The 19,202-nt window shown below is 49.1% G+C and overlaps 1 protein-coding gene across 1 annotated transcript in view; it reads left to right on the top strand.

The window, feature by feature from the left end:
• The window catches only part of LOC138771283 (NACHT, LRR and PYD domains-containing protein 3-like), a 60,030-nt gene extending 58,934 nt beyond the window's left edge, over window positions 1-1,096 (top strand). The window contains exon 10 of the mRNA XM_069950892.1: window positions 74-1,096. Within this exon, the coding sequence (XP_069806993.1) occupies window positions 74-161 (88 nt within the window). The 3' untranslated portion in view covers window positions 162-1,096. The remainder of the gene's footprint in view (window positions 1-73) is intronic.
• The last annotated feature ends 18,106 nt before the right edge of the window (window positions 1,097-19,202 follow it).

Genomic DNA, 19,202 nt, shown 5'->3' with positions numbered 1-19,202 from the left:
TACTTCACTGAATAATTTTACATCACAAAAAAATTCTCACAATGCAGTCACTGATATTCTCTTTTTCTTCTAGCATGTTAGGCATTGATTTGTCTGAAGAAGAGAAGGAAGCCTTAAGAAAATTGAAAATACGCAAAAGAAATCTGAAAATATCTTACTGAACAAAGTAGAAGCTGTTTTTCTATGTCACAATACTCTTTGCAGTCACTGATATATCTAGTAACTAAAACCCCATGTAATGAGTCTAATGAGGACAAAAGGGAGTAACAGCGAATCCCTGAGCAGAGGGGCACGTACAGCCTGCTAGTGACTGCTTCAGTGTCACACTATTGCAGGGGTACTCAACAACTTTTAGTGAAGGTCCACTTACCGGGGTCTATTGTCAGGTGAAGGTCCGAGCTGAACATCAGTAGGAAACGTGTTTTGTTACTTTGTCACAAACGTTCAACTATTTATATACAGAATTGCTGCTTATTAGCGGGAAAATTGGCATTTTTTTCTCTCTCACCAGGCCTTTGATATTAGGTACAAAGGGGGTGACTGCCCTGGTAGTATATAGCCCCCCTGTTGCTCCCCCAGTAGTGTATAGCCCCCCCTGTGCGCTCTCCTTCAGTAGTATATAGCCCCTGTTGCTCCCCCAGTAGTATATAGCCCCCCTGTGCGCTCTCCCCCTGTAGTATATAGCCCCCTGTGAGCTCCCCCCAGTAGTATATAGCCTCCCCGTGCGCTCTCCCCCTGTAGAATATAGCCCCTGTGAGCTCCCCCCAGTAGTATATAGCCCCCCTGTGCGCTCTCCCCCTGTAGTATATAGCCCCCTGTGCGCTGTCCCCCAGTAGTATATAGCCCCCTGTGAGCTCCCCCCAGTAGTATATAGCCCCCCTGTGCTCTCCCCCTGTAGTATATAGCCCCCTGTGAGCTCCCCCAGTAGTATATAGCCCACGTGAGCTCCCCCCAAGTAGTATATAGCCCCCCTGTGAGCTCCCCCCTGTAGTATATAGCCCCCTGTGAGCTCCCCCTGTAGTATATAGCCCCCCCATGCGCTGTCCCCCTGTAGTATATAGCCCCCTGTGAGCTCCCCCCAGTAGTATATAGCGCCCCTGTGCTCTCCCCCCAGTAGTATATAGCCCCCCTTGTGCTTTCCCCCTGTAGTATATAGCCCCTGTGAGGTCCCCCCTGTAGTATATAACCCCCTGTGCGCTCCCCCCAGTAGTATATAGCCCCCTCAGTAGTATAGAGCCCCCTGTGAGGTCCCCCCTGTAGTATATAACCCCCTGTGCGCTCCCCCCAGTAGTATATAGCCCCCTCAGTAGTATATAGCCCCCTGTGAGGTCCCCCCTGTAGTATATAGCCCCCTGTGCGCTCCCCCCAGTAGTATATAGCCCCCTCAGTAGTATATAGCCCCCTGTGAGGTCCCCCCTGTAGTATACAGTCCACCTGTGCGCTCTCCCCTTGTAGATGCCCCCCAGACAGAAAAAAAAAATAACAAAAACAACTCACCTAGCACCTCGTTCCCCGCTGCGGCTGTCTTCTTCTCTTCCCGTCGGTCCGGCCCCCGGCTGATACGCGCTCTGTAGGGATGTCCCGGGGATTCCCCAGCAGAGCGCGCATCAGTGACCTCAGCGTACGCCGCCGGCCTGCACTTCCGGGAAGGACAGGCCGGCAGCGTACACTGAGGTCTGTGGTGCGCGCTCTGCTGGGGAATCCCCGGGACATCCCCAAAGAGCGCGTATCAGCCGGGGGCCGGACCGACACTGCCCCCAGCCCCACAGGCGTACTGACATCTAAGGACAGTACGCCTATGGGGCGGGAGGCAGTGCGGTGGGGAGCGGGACGGACCGGATCCGGGGCGGTTAGGAGGTCTGACCAGGGGTCTGGACAGCTGGCCTCCGCGGTCCGGGTTCGGACCGCGGTCCGCCAGTTGAGGACCCCTGCACTAAAGGGACGCTGATGGCAAACAGTATATACCCTAGGTCACATGTCATTTTTTCCCCAATTTCTTATATATTTTTTATTTTATTTTATTTGATGTTACACATGATGGTCACTACAACTGTCACTAAAACACCAGGGCCAATAGAAGTAACAGAGCATCACAGCATCTTATGATAGATAGATAGATAGACAGATAGATAGAAGATAGATAGGAGATAGATAGATAGATAGATAGGAGATAGATAGATAGATAGATAGATAGATAGATAGATAGGAGATAGATAGATAGATAGATAGATAGACTAGATCTATCAACTTTATAAACAGGTGTAAAACTTTCCACAGAGGGTGCCCAGCTTCCCATGAACTTCAGCAGGGCTGGCATCAGCACGATGAAGTGGAGCCCTGTGTTCTGATGTTCAACCTGCTTATTTAAAGGGGTAGTGCGGCAGTAAAGAATTATTCACAGAATAACACACATTACAAAGTTATACAACTATGCAATGTATGTTATTTCTGTGAATGGCCCCCTTCCCCGTGTCCCCCCACCCCCGCCCATGTACCCGGAAGTGTGGTGCACTATACATTACCTGTCACGTGCCGACCCGTCTCCAATCTTCAGTCAGTGACGTCTTCTTTGGCCGGCCGGCGAACAGCTCCGACTGTTCCGAATGCCGGCCGCCCTCTGCAGCATCATCCGATGCTCAGCCGCGATTTGCTGAGCATAACTGTGGTCAGCCAATCGCGGCTGAGCACAGTTGTGACGCAGCTTAGGAGGGACGGCGGCAGGGATTCGGCCGTCCGTCCTAAGATGACGTTTGGCACAAAATGGCGGACGGCCCTCGACACGGATCAGGTAATGTATAATGCACCACACACTTCCGGGTACACGGGTGGGGGGGTGGGACACGGGGAAGGGGGCGATTCACAGACATAACATACATTACAAAGTTGTATAACTTTGTAATGTGTGTTATTCTGTGAATAATTCTTTACCGTCGCACTACCCCTTTTTAAGGTCCAAGCCAATTTTCGTTTTTGCGCTTTTGCTTTTTCCATTTTATGTTTAAAAGTCCATAGCGCTTGCATTTTTTCACCTAGAGACTTGAGAGATATGAGTGCTTATTTTTTTGCGAAACCAATTGTACTTTGCAATTACAGGCATAATTTTTCCATAAAATATGTTGTGAAACCGGAAAAAAATCATTTGCGCTGTCAAATTGAAAAAAAAAACGAATTTGTTTTGATTTCGGGGAGTTTTGCATTTACGCCGTTCGCCCTATGGTAAAACTGACTTGTTATATATGTTCCTCAAGTCGTTACGATTACTATGATATATAACATGTATAACTTGTATTGTATCTGATGGCCTGTAAAAAATTCAAACCATTGTTAACAAATATACGTCACTTAAAATCGCTCCATTCCCAGGCTTATAGCGCTTTTATCCTTTGGTCTATGGGGCTGTGTGAGGTGTCAGTTTTTGCGCCATGATGCGTTCTTTCTACCGGTACCTTGATTGCGCATATACGACTTTTTAATCGCTTTTTATTACATTTTTTCTGGATTTGATGCGACCAAAAATGCGCAATTTTGCACTTTGGGATTTTTTGGCGCTTACGCCATTTACCGTGCGAGATCAGGAATGTGATTAATTAATAGTTCGGGCGATTACGTGTGCGGTGATACTAAATATGTTTATTAATTTATTTATTTATTAATTTATATTTATAAAATGGGAAAAGGGGGGTGATTTGGACTTTTATTAGGGGAGGGGATTTTTTATTAATAAAAACACTTTTTTACTTTTTTTTTTACATGGACTAGAAGCCCCCCTGGGGGGCTTGTATATACACAGCAATGATCTCTCATAGAGATCAATGCTGTGTATATACACAGCAAAGATCCATTAGATCGGTCATAGATTGCTATGGCCTGCTGCAGGCCACAGCAATCTATTGCCGAGCCGGGATCAGCGTCATTCCGACGCTGAGGCCCGGCACGGGCAGAAGAACGGATCTCCCCCCCGCGATCGCATCGTGGGGGGGAGATCCGTGCCACTAGACACCAGGGATGCACGGAGGAAAGCACTTCAATGCAGCTGTCAGGTTTGACAGCTGCATTGAATGGCTAATAGAGGCACTGCCCGGCTGCAGATTGCAGCCGGGATCGGTGCCGTTCAGAGCGGGGTCCCGGCGGGACCCCGCTCTGAACACCCCCTGCGGCACCATGACGTATCAGATACGTCATGGGTCGCTAAGGGGTTAAAACAGAAGGAGCAGGACCTGCCAGTGTCCTGCGGAGAGAAAAAGAGAGAGGGATGAAGGACCTGATCACATGATCGGAAGGTCCTCGACCTAATCACAGTGTGGAGGCCAGCTGGTCAGAGAGGAAGAGGGAGAAGACTGAGCTGTAAGTGCTGTGTGTGTCGGTCAGTAATGTGTGTTTGTCATGTAGTAATGTGTGTGCTTGTGTATGTTAGTGGTGTCTCAAGTGATTGTGCATAGTGGATGGCTCTGTCGCCCAAGGGCCTGCAAAAGCCTGGAGCCTGCCCTGAACTTCAGCACTATGATTGTGATGCAGCTGTGGTGACAGGGGGTCTGCAGGTGTTGTAGTGCAGGCTATCAGATGTAACAATATGGCTGTGGCTTTTGTCACAGGGCCTGAACGATACGCTAGCACTCCCACAGTACCACAATCCACTCTGACAAAAATCAGTCTAAGGCTTTGTTCACACTCTGTAAGTGAACTGACAGAGCTTTCTGCGGCCGCAATTCACTGAATTGCGGCCGCAGAAAACTGACATGTCAGTTATTTGCCGGTCCGCATGGGATCCCGGCCGGAGCGTATACTATGTGTATACGCTCCGGCCGAGATCCCATAGCAGATAAGGCTATGTTCACAGGCGCATAAAGTACGGCCGTTGCAGATGGCAACAACGGCCATACTTTTACGTAGTGTGAACATAGCTATACAGTGTGTGGGCGGTAAACATCAACCACACTAAATCTTAGGAAAACCGTAACTTTACTGAATTGTCTTTCGAGTATATTACAGGTCCATACAATCCTTGTTCACAAGGTGCATTAGCTTGAGAGTAAGGGTCCTATTACACGGAGCGATTTTTAATGACTAACGATAAACGATTGCAAACAAGATTGTTTTTTTGTTAACCTGAAATCGTTCGCCATATTACACAGAACGATGATCGTTATTGCGATCGTTACTATGATCGTTTAATCCTCCTGATCTCAGCAAAACAATGAACAATGTGCAATTACACTGAGCGATTAGTGAAAAATTGCGGAACTTAAGCGAACGAACATGGAATTACAGCGAACGATTAACGATAATTTTAGGTTCAGATCTAAATCAATGATCAACGACACATGAACGATTTTTCGATCATTGCCTGCAATTAAACAGAATGATTATCACTTAAATTTGAACGATATAACGATTTTTCGCACGATAATCGTCTCGTGTAATAGGGCCCTGAGTCTGTCGGTCACTTCCCCTTTAAATATGAGTACCACTGCTGTTAGCAGGTTAACTGTATACTTGAGAATACTGAGATTACTGCTTAAAGGGGTGGTGTCCCAAAGCAAAGAAGGTCACATTAGATGTGTTCCACATACATATGTGTACAGGAGAACACGTGGGGGGGGGCTTAGTCTTTATTTTTCAAACAGTACATTTTAAGAAATGCTTGTACATTGGAACTATGTTTCATTTTACATAATGTATCAGTATAGACGTAGTTTACTTTGTGACACCACCCCTTTAAGGATGCACTTTCCAATAAGGATAAGGCTCCGCTGGCGAGGGCCTTTACAGGTTTGGCCTGGCTGCAGACTGAAGAGAGAGGAAAAAAACGTACTAATGGGGAGATTCAACTTGCTGTCATACGACACCTGTTGGGTGCATGTTGGAGTACTGGCACCAATGTGGAAGATGGTAGGAGCCATCTTTGGTCAGAGACTCGAAACAGGAACATGGAAGAAACTTGACACTAAAGACTTGAGTTGAGACGATGGACCTCGCATACAGGCTCCTCAGAGGTAGTCACACCACATAGTTCTGGTTCTTAGGCAAGATGGACACACAGCAGTACAGTAGCTCAGGAACAGGATGAAGCTCTGGCCAACAGCTAGGACCCTGGATGAAGACACTGTCTGGCTCTGGATACAGCTGGATCTCTCACAGGAACAAGACAACAAAAACCCTTTTATGTTACATGGAGCGAGCTCCTATTGGTGGAGAGAGGGAGGCCTGAGGTAATTCAAGAGCCCATTGGCTCAGGGGAATGACGAGATGCTGACTGTGCAGTGACAGGCTGAAAGAAGGGTGGTGACCCAGACAGACCGACTCTGCAAGCAGGTGGCAGACTAGCACAGAGAAATACAGTTAAACTTTACATCTCCTTCAGCATATGCTACATGTCAGTGAACAGGGCAATGTAATACGCAAAAACACAGGAAATCAGCGCAATACCACACACAGAACCCCTGAGAGAAATAATACAGCATTAGGAGTTGCCACCCTACATAATAGTACATTCAGCAGTACAAGAAATAGGGTTCCGGGGCACTGAACAGCCAAGACACTACACCACAATTTTGGTTAGCTGACATGCACGATGTCGGCTGACCCTTGTCTTTTAAAAACTAGAAAAAACTAGAAAGATAGCGACGGTCTGCTGGCCCTCACTCTGTGTAATAGCAGCGGCGGCAGCAGACAGCTGCTATCTCCTATGGGCTCCCGGACAATCTAGAGATTGTCTGGGGAGCCCCTTGCACAGCTTGCTGTGATTGACAGTCATCTGGTCACTAAGGCTGCTGTCCTAGAACGTGGAGTATTCTCTAGTCTGACACAGTGCTCTCTGCTGCCACCTCTGTCCATGTCAGGAAGTGTCCAGAGCTGGAAAGATTTTCTATGGGGATTTGCTACTGCTCTGGACAGGTCCTGACATGGACAGAGGTGGCAGCAGAGAGGACTGTGTCAGACTGGAAAGAATACACCACTTCCTGCAGGATATACAGCAGCTGATAAGTACTGGAAGACTTGAGTTTTCAATTGGAAGTAATTTACAAATCTGTATAACTTCCTGATAGCATTTAATAATTTAAAAAAAAAAAAAAAAATTCTCAAGAGTTCCCCTTTGACACTAATCCAACGGCAGGTGACATATTTGCTTTATTAGTATATTCACCTTAAATAAAAATCTTTTACAATCATACTTGTGTGTGTCCCTTAAATGCTGCAGTTACTATAACTTGTTACAGTATACTATCAGAATAATGTACAGGTATGTAGTCACACAATGACACAATAGTTAATACAACTTTTTCATGGAGAACTGCGCGGTTTCAAAACTTTTGCCATGGCCTAGAAAGTGAATGAGTTTACTGGGAGGAAAGAGATAAATGGGAAGTGACACTAAAAATCCAGTTTTTTTATTTAATTATTTATATTTGACAATATATGTTGGGTCTATAACCCATTCATCTCATCTCTATGGCTATTTGGGTAAGAAACATGGGGGCTTATGCAGACAGGTGTACCTCTTCTGCTCAATTTTGGCCTTTTTGCCAGCGTATTCCTCCCCCCAAGGTCTCTTGCAGAACATATTTTGGTGAACCTGTATAAAACCTAATCAGTTCTAATCCAGTTTTTGGTGCATTTTTTAAGCAGAAGAACCAGGAATGGATACGAAAGAAAGAGTAGCGGTCTTTTCTCTAAACTTTTCTTTCCAGTTGGATCCACTCTTATGGTTGGCTCTAAAACTGCACCAAAATGCATATATGCATCAAGCCAAATGCAACCAGTCATCCAGCATAATTGGGGTTAAGCTGAGCATTCAGTGCAAGACTTAATTCTGCAATGAAATTTGTCTGCGGTTTGGTAGTGACAGCAACGTCCTTCTCTTTTTCTGCACTGCTATGACAGGAACCTATGCGCCACAACATATCTGGTAAAAGAAGGGGGGAGGGGAAGAGATCTATGCTGTCTCCTCCAAAATCTCTAAAATTTTACTTTTGAGCAAAACATTTACTGCTATGTTTCCTCCTATTGAAATATTTGTGAAATTAAAATTAGCGAATGAAAAATAAAGCAAAATTTGATAATTTGTCCCACTAATGGTGCGTTTACACGAAACATTAATTGGCCCGATCGTACGATTAACGATGTCGGAGCAACGATTCTTTTTTATAGCGATCAGCGTTTAGACGGTACGATATATCGTACGGAAAAATCGTTTTGCGATCGTTTTGCGATCGCGCGCGCGCAGCCCGGCCCCCCGCTCGCAGCCCGGCCCTCCGCTCGCAGCCCGGCCCTCCGCTCGCAGCCCGGCCCCCCGCTCGCAGCCCGGCCCTCCGCTCGCAGCCCGGTCCCCCGCTAATCTGCAGCCCGGCCCCGATCGCCACCCCCACCGCCGCTCTGATCGCCACCCCCGCCGCCCCGATCGCCACCCCCGCCGCTACCCTCTTCAGCCAATCAATGCAAGGCAGCACTGATTGGCTGAAGAGGAGCCGTTTGAAATTCCCAGCTCCCCTCTTCAGTCAATCAGTGCACTGAAGAGGGGAGTCGGGGATGTCGGAAGACCTGCTACGCGGAGCAGGTAACGTATGCTCATGGCGCGGGGTGGGGGGGCGATCGGAGCGGCGGGGGCCGATCGGAGCGGCGGGGGTGGCGATCAGAGCGGCGGCAGATGGGGTGGCGATCAGAGCGGCGGAGGTGGCGATCGAGCCAGCGCAGGGGGCTGCGGATGAGCGGGGGGCCGGGCTGCGAGCGGGGGACCTAGCAGCGGGCGGGGCTGCAGGCGGTGGGCAGCCGGACTATCGCACGACGACTGTTTACACGGAACGATCGGCGAATTTTTTGCGAACGACGAATGACGATTTGATAACATGTTTAAAGATCAAAATGAACGATTTCTCGTTCGTCGTTTGATCGTTCGCTGCATTTACACGTATAATTATCGTTCGCATTCAATCGTTATCGCGATTTGCACGATAATCGTTACGTGTAAACGCAGCATAAGAGAACGTAAATAAATAAATTAAATAAAATGAAAATGATGGTTTTAAGCCGACCAGCAGGGGTCCTAATAAGGTGGTGATCTCAAAAATTACAGGTTATATCTCTTGCCAAAAGTGCATAATATCATGTCAAACCTCCCAGGCATTGTATTGGCTGAGGGTGGTTTGTTTGAAACTGTATACAGGTTATTGGGTTATTATCTAAAATCATGTATCAAACTATCTAAAGTCATTAATCAAACTATAAGTTGGGAATGCATTGATTTGGATCTGATTACGGACAGAAATAAGTAGTTTGTTGTACATGAGTATTTTTTCCAAAAGCTACATCTTTACACCCATCACACACCATTCAAGCTTTCCCTAAAGGGCAATTTTTAAGGGGTTATCCAGACTTAAAGTGTCACTGTCATTATAACTTTCAAAATCTAAATCAACAGTAGATAGTCATATAAAACAAGTTTGCAATTTACATTCTTTTTTTTTGTATCATGGAAAACATCACACTTCCTGTTTTCTCACTCCTTTTTTCTCAAAAAAAGAAAATGGTAAAAAAAAAGGAAGTCCAGTGTTTCACAAGTGTGTGTCTAAATCTCATACTGTACAGAGACCTCGCTGGCGTGCACACAGCTCCCCAGGAACGCCCCACCCTGGACGGATTTCATTGGCTGCTCCACTCCGGGCTTCCTAGCAGCCAAAATCAGACCCTGCCGGACCCCCGACCCTGATCCGAATGTTTAGTATTAGGGTTAGGGGTCAGATTAGGGTTACGTCCCACTGATTTGTCATGTTCTAACCCTCCCCACAGCCCTAACCTTAACCCTAACCTTCCTGATTAGCACCAACCCCTAAGGTTAGGGTTGTTGTGTGGGCAGGGGATAGTTAAAGTGTAACTATAATTTCAGTAGCCAAAAAATTAAATTCCTCAAATAAAAAGCCCTTGTGTTACCCTTTAAAAAGAGCCCTAAACTGCGTTGATAGCTTGTGCGCTCGCTGAGATATCACCAGTTGTTTGGCTCAGAAGAATAAATGAATTTTCCTTCTGGCTGAGTGAATGTGGGCGTGGCCTATCCCTCATCAACCTGGCTGGGTCCCTCCATTCACTGAGCAGCACCTTAGCAGATGTATCACACATAGCAGGATTAGATACAGCCCCAACATACAGTATCACAATGTAAGATTAGATACAGAGCCCCAGCAGATGGTATCACACACAGTGGGATTAGATACAGTCATCTGCTCTCATAACACTGTAGGATAATGTCAGCCATGGAGGTGGGAGCACCTGCTGCAGACATCTGATAGGGAATGTTATATGTACTATGGAAGGACTATAGCTGTGTTGTGCTGGGACTTGTAGTCCTCCCCTCAGTCACTCCCCACTCTCCCTCATGCAGCACATTGGAGTCATGGTGGCATGTCCCCCCTGGGTGAAGCTCTGGGTATTTGTCCCTCCATCCAGCTCTTCCCCTGCGCTGCTCCTCACACACAACCCCCTCAGCTCTGCTATGTCACCTCTGTGAGGGGAGGGGGGAGAACGTGCTGCTAGGAGGTGAGGGGAGGGGGGAGGACGTGCTGCTAGGAGGTGAGGGGAGGGGGGAGGACGTGCTGCTAGGAGGTGAGGGGAGGGGGAGGAGGGTTTTGTTTATGTTTCTGTCAGGGCTGTTATCTGATCCTCCTGTCAGAGTCCGTACACTCAGGACTGATCTGCAGGGAGGGGGCGTGTCCAGCAGGAATGCAGAAATAACTCAGAGCCAGACAGAGCTGTAAGGGGATAATCAGCCTTATGTATTTAAAAAACTGGTTATTAATGTATATTGCAAAAATTCTTATCATGACCTAAGCTAACTAAAACTGAAAGGTCAAAATATTTTATAGTTACGCTTTAAGTGATATATTGGTAGTAACCCTAAGCCGACCCCTAACCCTAAAACTAAACGTTTGGATTAGGGTCGGGGGTCGATCAGTGTAAGGAATATGGACAGCCCTGTCCTTATTCATAAATATGTAAAGTGGTTTTAGGTGTGGTGTGGTTTATATGTATTCGTGCAGTGGATATTTTATAGATTGTGATTGATATTTTATAGATTTAGTCTAATAGCCAGGGCCGGGACAAAGAGTAGGTAGGGGTAGGCGATCGCCTAGGGCACCAAACGTCAGGGGGCGCCATCTGGATGGGTAATTAATTTATTTACCCATCCATCCTACCCCCCGCTCGCCCCCTGCCTGTCTGCCGGCCCGCCCTGCACTGTAACTGTTACATACAGCAGCAGGAATAGAGTGTCCAGGAGGTGTAAAGGACCTTTGATGACATCATGCCCATGTGACCAGTGTGGGAGGAGCTATCTTCCTCTGCTAGGCTCTCTATGAGGCAGCTGGTTTCCTGGGCTGTTTATAAGCAGTGAGTGCAGTGTATAAGATCAGCAGGAGGTAAGCCACATTGAGGGCACTGGTCAGCAGGGGGAGGGGGGTGTGTGCATAGATATGAGATGTTCTGCAGGGGTGTGTGGGGGCATAGACAGGGGCGTAGCTAATGTCTCCTGGGCCCTGGTGCGAGAGGCCAACTTGGGCCCCCCCCCCCTTTCACGACCAAGTGATGCTATTGGTGTGTGTATATATATATATATATATATATATATATATATAGTATATATATATATATATATATATATATATATATACACACACACACACACACGCCAAGACAGATATTACCAATAACACCAGCATATTGGAAGAGAAAGTATTATCACCGTACATATTACTGCCATACTGTTACCGACCAAATCCTGTATACTGAGACCTATATTACCAGTAATACCAGTATATAGGAAGGAAACATTACCGCCACACCACAACCACTACCATCACCACCATATTGTTACTGACCAAATCCAGGACACTAAATCACCTCATCCAGTCATATAGAGGTGGCCCCAGCTCTACACAGGCTCTATACACCATATACATTACAGTGCAGTTATATCAGGTAACTCACAGGGGATGTCTTCTCTGATCAGAGTTCTTTCCTTTCCATCTTCTCTATCCGTCCTGGGCCGTTATGAGAACTTCTCCGAGCCACGAATCCACAGAATCTGACAGACAGACATATTAGTCTCCTCACTCTGGCACCATCCTCATCTCTATTCTAACTGCACATCTGTACTGTCCCCTTTACACCCTCATTTAGTGGGTAGCCCTGACTCTATGTGACCTCCTAATATATGCCCCCCTCTGTGTATTCCCTCTCCCCCTATGTTGCCCCCCCAAATAGATGGCCCCTCTCCCCCCATGTTGTCCTCCCTTATAGATGCCCCCCTCTCCCCCCACCCTCCCTTATAGAGGGTCCCCTCCCCCCCTTATAGATGGTCCCTCTTTCCCCCCACCTTCATAGATGGCCCCCTCTTCCCCCCCCCACCCTCATAGATGGTCCCCTTTCCCCCACCCTCATAGATGCCCCCCTCTTTCCCCCCACCCTCATAGATGCCCCCCTCCTTTCCCCCCACCCTCATATATGCCCCCCTCTTCCCCCCCACCCTCCTACATGCCCCCCTCTTTCCCCCCACCCTCATACATGCCCCCCTGTTTCCCCCCACCCTCATACATGCCCCCTCTTTCCCCCCACCCTCATACATGCCCCCCTCTTTCCCCCACCCTCATATATGGTCCCCTTTCCCCCCCACCCTCATACATGCCCCCCTCTTCCCCCCACCCTCATAGATTGTCCCCTTTCCCCCCCACCCTCATACATGCCCCCTCTTTCCCCCCACCCTCATACATGCCCCCCTCTTCCCCCCACCCTCATAGATGGTCCCCTTTCCCCCCACCCTCATACATGCCCCCCTCTTCCCCCCCCTCATAGATGTCCCCTTTCCCCCCACCCTCATACATGCCCCCCTCTTTCCCCCCACCCTCATAGATGGTCCCCTTTCCCCCCACCCTCATACATGCCCCCCTCTTTCCCCCCACCCTGCAGGCTGATAAAAAAACGAAACAAAACTTAACTCACCTGACAACGCGCTCCCACGTTGATCCTCACTCCTCCTGGTCTGTCCGCTGCTGCCGGGGGTGTCGCGTCTCATCCCCGGCAGCGCGCGCATCCCAGACTTTCCTGCGTGCCGGAACTGGAAGTCAGGGCCCAAGGCGTGCAGGGAGCTCTGGGATGCGCGCGCTGCCGGGGATAAGACGCGACATCCCCGGCAGCCGCGCAGCAGCCGAGGGAAGACGGAGCTTGCGGTCACAAGAGTGATTGATCGGGAGGGCCTCGCAGGGCCCTGGGGGCCCCGTGGTAGCTACGCCACTGGGCATAGATATGAGGTGTTCTGCAGATGTGTGTGTGGGTGCATAGATATGAGATGTTCTGCAGGCGTGTGTGGGTGCATAGATATGAGATGTTCTGCAGGGGTGTGTGGGTGCATAGATATGAGATGTTCTGCAGGGGTGTGTGGGTGCATAGATATGAGATGTTCTGCAGCGGTGTGTGGGTGCGAGATAGGAGTTGTTCTGCAGGTAAGGGGTGTGTGGGTGCATAGATATGAGATGTTCTGCAGGTCAAGGGTGTGTAGTTGCATAGATATGAGATGTTCTGCAGGGTAAGGGGTGTGTGGGTGCACTGTTATGTGATGCTCTGCAGGGTCAGGGGTGTGTGGGTGCACTGTTATGCGATGGTTTGCAGGGTCAGGGGTGTGTTGGTGCTCTGTTATGTGATAATCTGCAGGGTCAGGGTGTATGGGTGCATAGATATGAGATGTTCTGCAGGTCAGGGGTGTGTGGGTGCATAGATATGCGATGTTCTGCAGTTCAGGGGTGTGTGGGTGCACTGTTATGCAATGTTCTGCAGGGTCAGGGGTGTGTGGGTGCGATGTTATGTGATGTTCTGCAGGGTCAGGGGTGTGTGAGTGCACTGTTATGCGAGGGGGAGAGCGGCCTTTTGTGACCGCAGGTAACTCTGCCACAAGAATGCAGTGAAGATAAGACGCATGGCCCAGGTGAGTATAAGTGTTTTTTTTTTGTTTGTTTGTTTTGGAGAATTACTGCTATATGGGAAGGGTTAGGGAGCACACAGGGGGTCTATATACTACTGGGGGCAGCACACTGAGGGGTCTATGCATAACTAGGGGCAGCACACAGGGGGTCTATATATATATATATATATATAACTGGGGGAGCACACAGGGGGTCTATATACTTCTGGGAGAGCAGACAGGGGATCTATATACTTCTGGGGAGCACACAGGGGATCTATATGCTTCTGGGGAGCACACAGGGGGTCTATATACTTCTGGGGGAGCACACAGGAGATCTTTATACTTATGGGGGAGCACTCGGGGGGTCTATATACTACTGGGGGCAGCACACTGAGGGGTCTATGTATAACTGGGGGCAGCACACAGGGGGTCTATATATATATATATATATAACTGGGGGAGCACACAGGGGGTCTATATACTTCTGGGGGAGCACACAGGAGATCTTTATACTTATGGGGGAGCACTCGGGGGGGTCTATATACTACTGGGGGCAGCACACAGCAGTTTATACTATATTGGGGCTGCACAGAGGGGCTTTACTACAATACTGGGGCACAGGGACACCTTAAAACTATAGGGGCACAGAGGAGTGTAACTACTATATAGGGGTACAGAGGGGGGTAACTACTGTATGTGTTGGAGCCTAAAATGTTTCTCTGACAGATACTGAAGAAAAGATTCACAGCTAGGAGACGACTTCAAGGTGGCCTAGGCTGGATGGAGAGAAAAAGAAAATGTGACAGATCGGAGAAGATGCCCCATGTGAGTTGCTGGATGTAACTGCACAGTTATAGGGTTGTAGTGATAGGGGTCATGATGTGGCGGTATTGTGTAATGGTATCATTGTTGATATCTTCCTGTTTTGTTCAGTGCAGTTTTCATGCAATATGTAATCACTGTACGGTGGAAATAGTGTTATAAGATATTTACTGTATGTATTGGGGCTCTTAATACAGTGTGGGGGCACATTCAGGGCATTATACTGTGCGGGGAGCACCAATTCTAATGGGGGGGGGGGGCGCCAGTTGCCTTCTCTGCCTAGGGCACCAAAACTCCTTGTCCCGGCCCTGCTAATAGCAATAGCCCATAGCTGATGCAAGTTAATCATATGGACTTATTGATTAGCTTGGAGTCAGGCCGTCTGTTTACCCTGTGTAAAAGACCAAAAGTCTCTCTGCATGGGGGAATAAGCATGGAGCTGTAAAGAAGATGGTGGAGTAGATTGTGACTAGAGTGTTGACTTCGCACCTCTGAGGCGGGCTCACTGACTCCATGCCAGCAGGGGGTGGACTCTCTTTAAGGAAAGGAATAGAAATATGAAATCTCCCATAACTTTCTTCAAATAAAACATAGAGCCACAGAACCAATTTCCTAGCGTCGGTTATGATGAGGACATCGCGGGGAGTCCAAACATGGCCTGTCTACCTGTCCTCATCATGCCATAAGGGGTATCTCACCTTCTGAGTGTTCGAGGCATATGATGTTTGATATGCCAGGAATCAGAACGGTGAGATATGAATTATGAAGAAGGGCTGGGGCCTGTACCATTGATATGGTGCCTGGGAAAGTATCTTTTTTGATATTCCCAGGTGTGTTCCCTTGAGGGCTGAGGGGGGCAGCTGAAGCTCTGCCCAAAGGGGCTGAGTTACAGATGTCAGGTGACGCCCTCAGCCCAACCCTTTCAGGTCTTACATAAAAGTGAGACCTAGGGGACATGTAATTGTCACAAAGTTGGGGATCCAATCGAATTGGTTTGTGCACCACTTTCTAAGCCCAATTCCCCTGGGAAGGAAGAACCCATACGACAACCTTATTTTATCCTTTTTGTTTTCTTTGTTTGAAGTGTCTGTATGTCTTTTTGTAACCATCTTTTTGTAACCAAGTACTGTCCATTTTAATGCATTAAACCTAAAAGTTTGATGGTTTGTCTTGTAGCCTAAACGAACCTAGTTAGCTCCAGAAAGAGTGCATGTGCGGTGTGTGACCGTATAGTGTATGACCGGGTGGCTTACTCTACCGTGTGGGTGTGTCTGCTTGCGAGTGGAACACTCTTGGGGTTCCCTGTCTCCCCAGTAAGGTAATAGATAGGGTGGTGGCAGCAAAGTTGTGTATGTACGTTGTGTTTGGGTGTCTGGCAGCGGCTGGAAGGTTACGTGTATGATGACAGCCGGTGGGTCCCAACATAGCAAAGTTCTGTGTGTGTGCTTTGTGGATGTGTGTCTGGCAGCGGTCAGTGGGTCACGTGTATGACAGTGACTGGTGGGTCCAGATACAGCGAAGTGTCGTGTTTGTGTTGGCCAACGAGCAGGCAGTATTTCATAAATGTATTCAATCAAAAACACTGTATATTACATTACATACACATCCATTGTAATTCCAATGGAGTGTCCAGCAGGGGCGCACTATATATAGAAGTCAATGGTACTCATTGACTTCTATATATAGTGCGCCCCCTGCTGGACACTCCATAGGAATTACACCTTTCGTCGTGACGTCACTGCTTCTGAGAGAATTCTAACACTTCCTGGTACACTAAATTAAGGGAAATAGCAGTATAGGAGCATTTCCCATAATTAATGTACATTAGAAAATTGTATAACTTTCCATCAGTAATAACATATAAAAAAATTATTTTCGCCGGACTTCTCCTTTAACTTGCATCAGCTATGGGCTATTGCTATTAGACTAAATCTATAAAATATCAATCACAATCTATAAAATATCCACTGCACGAATACATATAAACCACACCACACCTAAAACCACTTTACATATTTATGAATAAGGACAGGGCTGTCCATATTCCTTACAATCAGGGTCTGATTTTGGCGGCTAGGAAGCCCAGAGTTGAGCAGCCAAGGAAATCTCGCTGGGGCGGGGCTTGCCTGGAGAGCTGTATGGGGAGTTGGGGCATGACAGCTGTGAAGCCCCACGCAGATGGCACAGTCCACCAATGATAACATGCACTTTTGAGCAGTCACATGGGTCTGCTAACCAACAGGAATCTGTTCTTTCTCTCTCCTATCACCGCTCTCTTTACTTCTTCTGTTGCACTCTTCACCCACTTACAGCGCACTTTAGATACGCTGAGGAAGGAAGTCACATGGGTAGAGGAAGTGCGTGGGTCTTTTGTGTTGGACATTGTAGAGGAAGGACGCAAGCTAGAAAGCTCTCTACAGTGGTCCTCTTTGGGCCCTGGCCTTCTGCCAGCTTCCCTTAGGTCAGTCTTAGCCAGAACCCTGTATGGGTAGGAAGTAAGGAAGTAAGACATGACACAGCTAACAGTTTCTTCTCAGTGATGCTACATAACACTATGCAGTGTTAATCCCCTTTCAAGAGAGGACAAGTCAGAGACAACCTCAACCCACGCCGTGGACTAGGAGCACTGGCGGAACTACCGCCGTAGCAGCCGTAGCGGCTGCTACGGGGCCCCGCCGCATGACATAGCTGACATATCCTGCAGCACCCGGCGGCTGAGCATGCCTCCCGGGTGCTGTAGCCGGGGGCCGGTCCCGTGCTCCTCCCGACCCGGAAACTCCTTTCCCCAACCATAGGGAAAAGGAGTCACTGGGCCAGGAGGAGCACGGGACCGGTCCACAGCGCTCCTGTCACCCCTGTCTGATACGCGGCTGCCGTCTGATGCCGCGTCCTAGCCCCGGCAGCGCGCGTATCATAGAGTTCTGTGTGGGCTTGTGCTGCGGCCCCGACTTCCGGCACAGAGACGTGTGCCGGAAGTCGCGGCTACAGGCCCACACAGAACTCTATGATACGCGCGCTGCCGGGGCTAGGACGCGGCATCAGACGGCAGCCGCGTATCAGACAGGGGTGACAGGAAGAAGGCTCGACGGGGGAGCGTGTTGTTAGGTGAGTTTTTTTCTTTTTTTTAAACTTGCTTTTCTCGGGGGGGGGGGGGAGAAGGGGGCATCTATAAGGAAGGGGGGGGGAGAAGGGGGCATCTATAAGGAAGGGGGGAGGAGAGAAGGGGGCATCTATAAGGAAGGGGGGAGGAGAGAAGGGGGCATCTATAAGGAAGGGGGGAGAAGAGGAGGGGGCATCTATAAGGAAGGGGGGAGGGGAGAAGAGAAGGGGGCATCTATAAGGAAGGGGGGGGGGAGAAGAGGAGGGGGCATCTATAAGGAAGAGGGGAGGGGAGAAGAGAAGGGGGCATCTATAAGGGGGGGGAGAAGGGGGCATCTATAAGGGGGGGGGGAGAAGGGGGCATCTATAAGGGGGGGGAGAAGGGGGCATCTATAAGGAAGGGGGAGAAGGGGGCATCTATAAGGAAGGGGGGAGGAGAGAAGGGGGCATCTATAAGGAAGGGGGGAGAAGAGGAGGGGGCATCTATAAGGAAGGGGGGAGGGGAGAAGAGAAGGGGGCATGGGCATCTATAAGGAAGGGGGGAGGAGAGAAGGGGGCATCTATAAGGAAGGGGGGGGGGGAGAAGAGGAGGGGGCATCTATAAGGAAGGGGGGAGAAGAGGAGGGGGCATCTATAAGGAAGGGGGGAGAAGAGAAGGGGGCATCTATAAGGAAGGGGGGGAGAAGAGGAGGGGGCATCTATAAGGAAGGGGGGAGAAGAGAAGGGGGCATCTATAAGGAAGGGGGGGGAGAAGAGGAGGGGGCATCTATAAGGAAGGGGGGAGAAGAGAAGGGGGCATCTATAAGGAAGGGGGGGAGAGGAGAAGGGGGCATCTATAAGGAAGGGGGGAGAGGGGGGCATCTATAAGGAAGGGGGGGGGGGAGAGGGGGCATCTATAAGGAAGGGGGGGAGAGGGGGGCATCTATAAGGGAGGGGGGAGAGAGAGACCATCTATAAGGAAGGGGGGGAGGGGGACATCTGTAAGGAAGGGGGGAGGGGAGAAGAGAAGGGGGCATCTATAAGGAAGGGGGGGGGAGAAGAGGAGGGGGCATCTATAAGGAAGGGGGGAGGGGAGAAGAGAAGGGGGCATCTATAAGGGGGGGGAGAAGGGGGCATCTATAAGGGGGGGGGAGAAGGGGGCATCTATAAGGGGGGGGAGAAGGGGGCATCTATAAGGGGGGGGAGAAGGGGGCAGCTATAAGGAAGGGGGAGAAGGGGGCATCTATAAGGAAGGGGGGAGGAGAGAAGGGGGCATCTATAAGGAAGGGGGGGAGAAGAGGAGGGGGCATCTATAAGGAAGGGGGGAGGGGAGAAGAGAAGGGGGCATGGGCATCTATAA

This window comes from Dendropsophus ebraccatus, chromosome 13, assembly GCF_027789765.1.
Source record: "Dendropsophus ebraccatus isolate aDenEbr1 chromosome 13, aDenEbr1.pat, whole genome shotgun sequence".
Taxonomy (NCBI): domain Eukaryota; kingdom Metazoa; phylum Chordata; class Amphibia; order Anura; family Hylidae; genus Dendropsophus; species Dendropsophus ebraccatus.
Note: the sequence above shows the minus strand (reverse complement) of the source record. Positions and strands in the feature narration are given on the sequence as shown.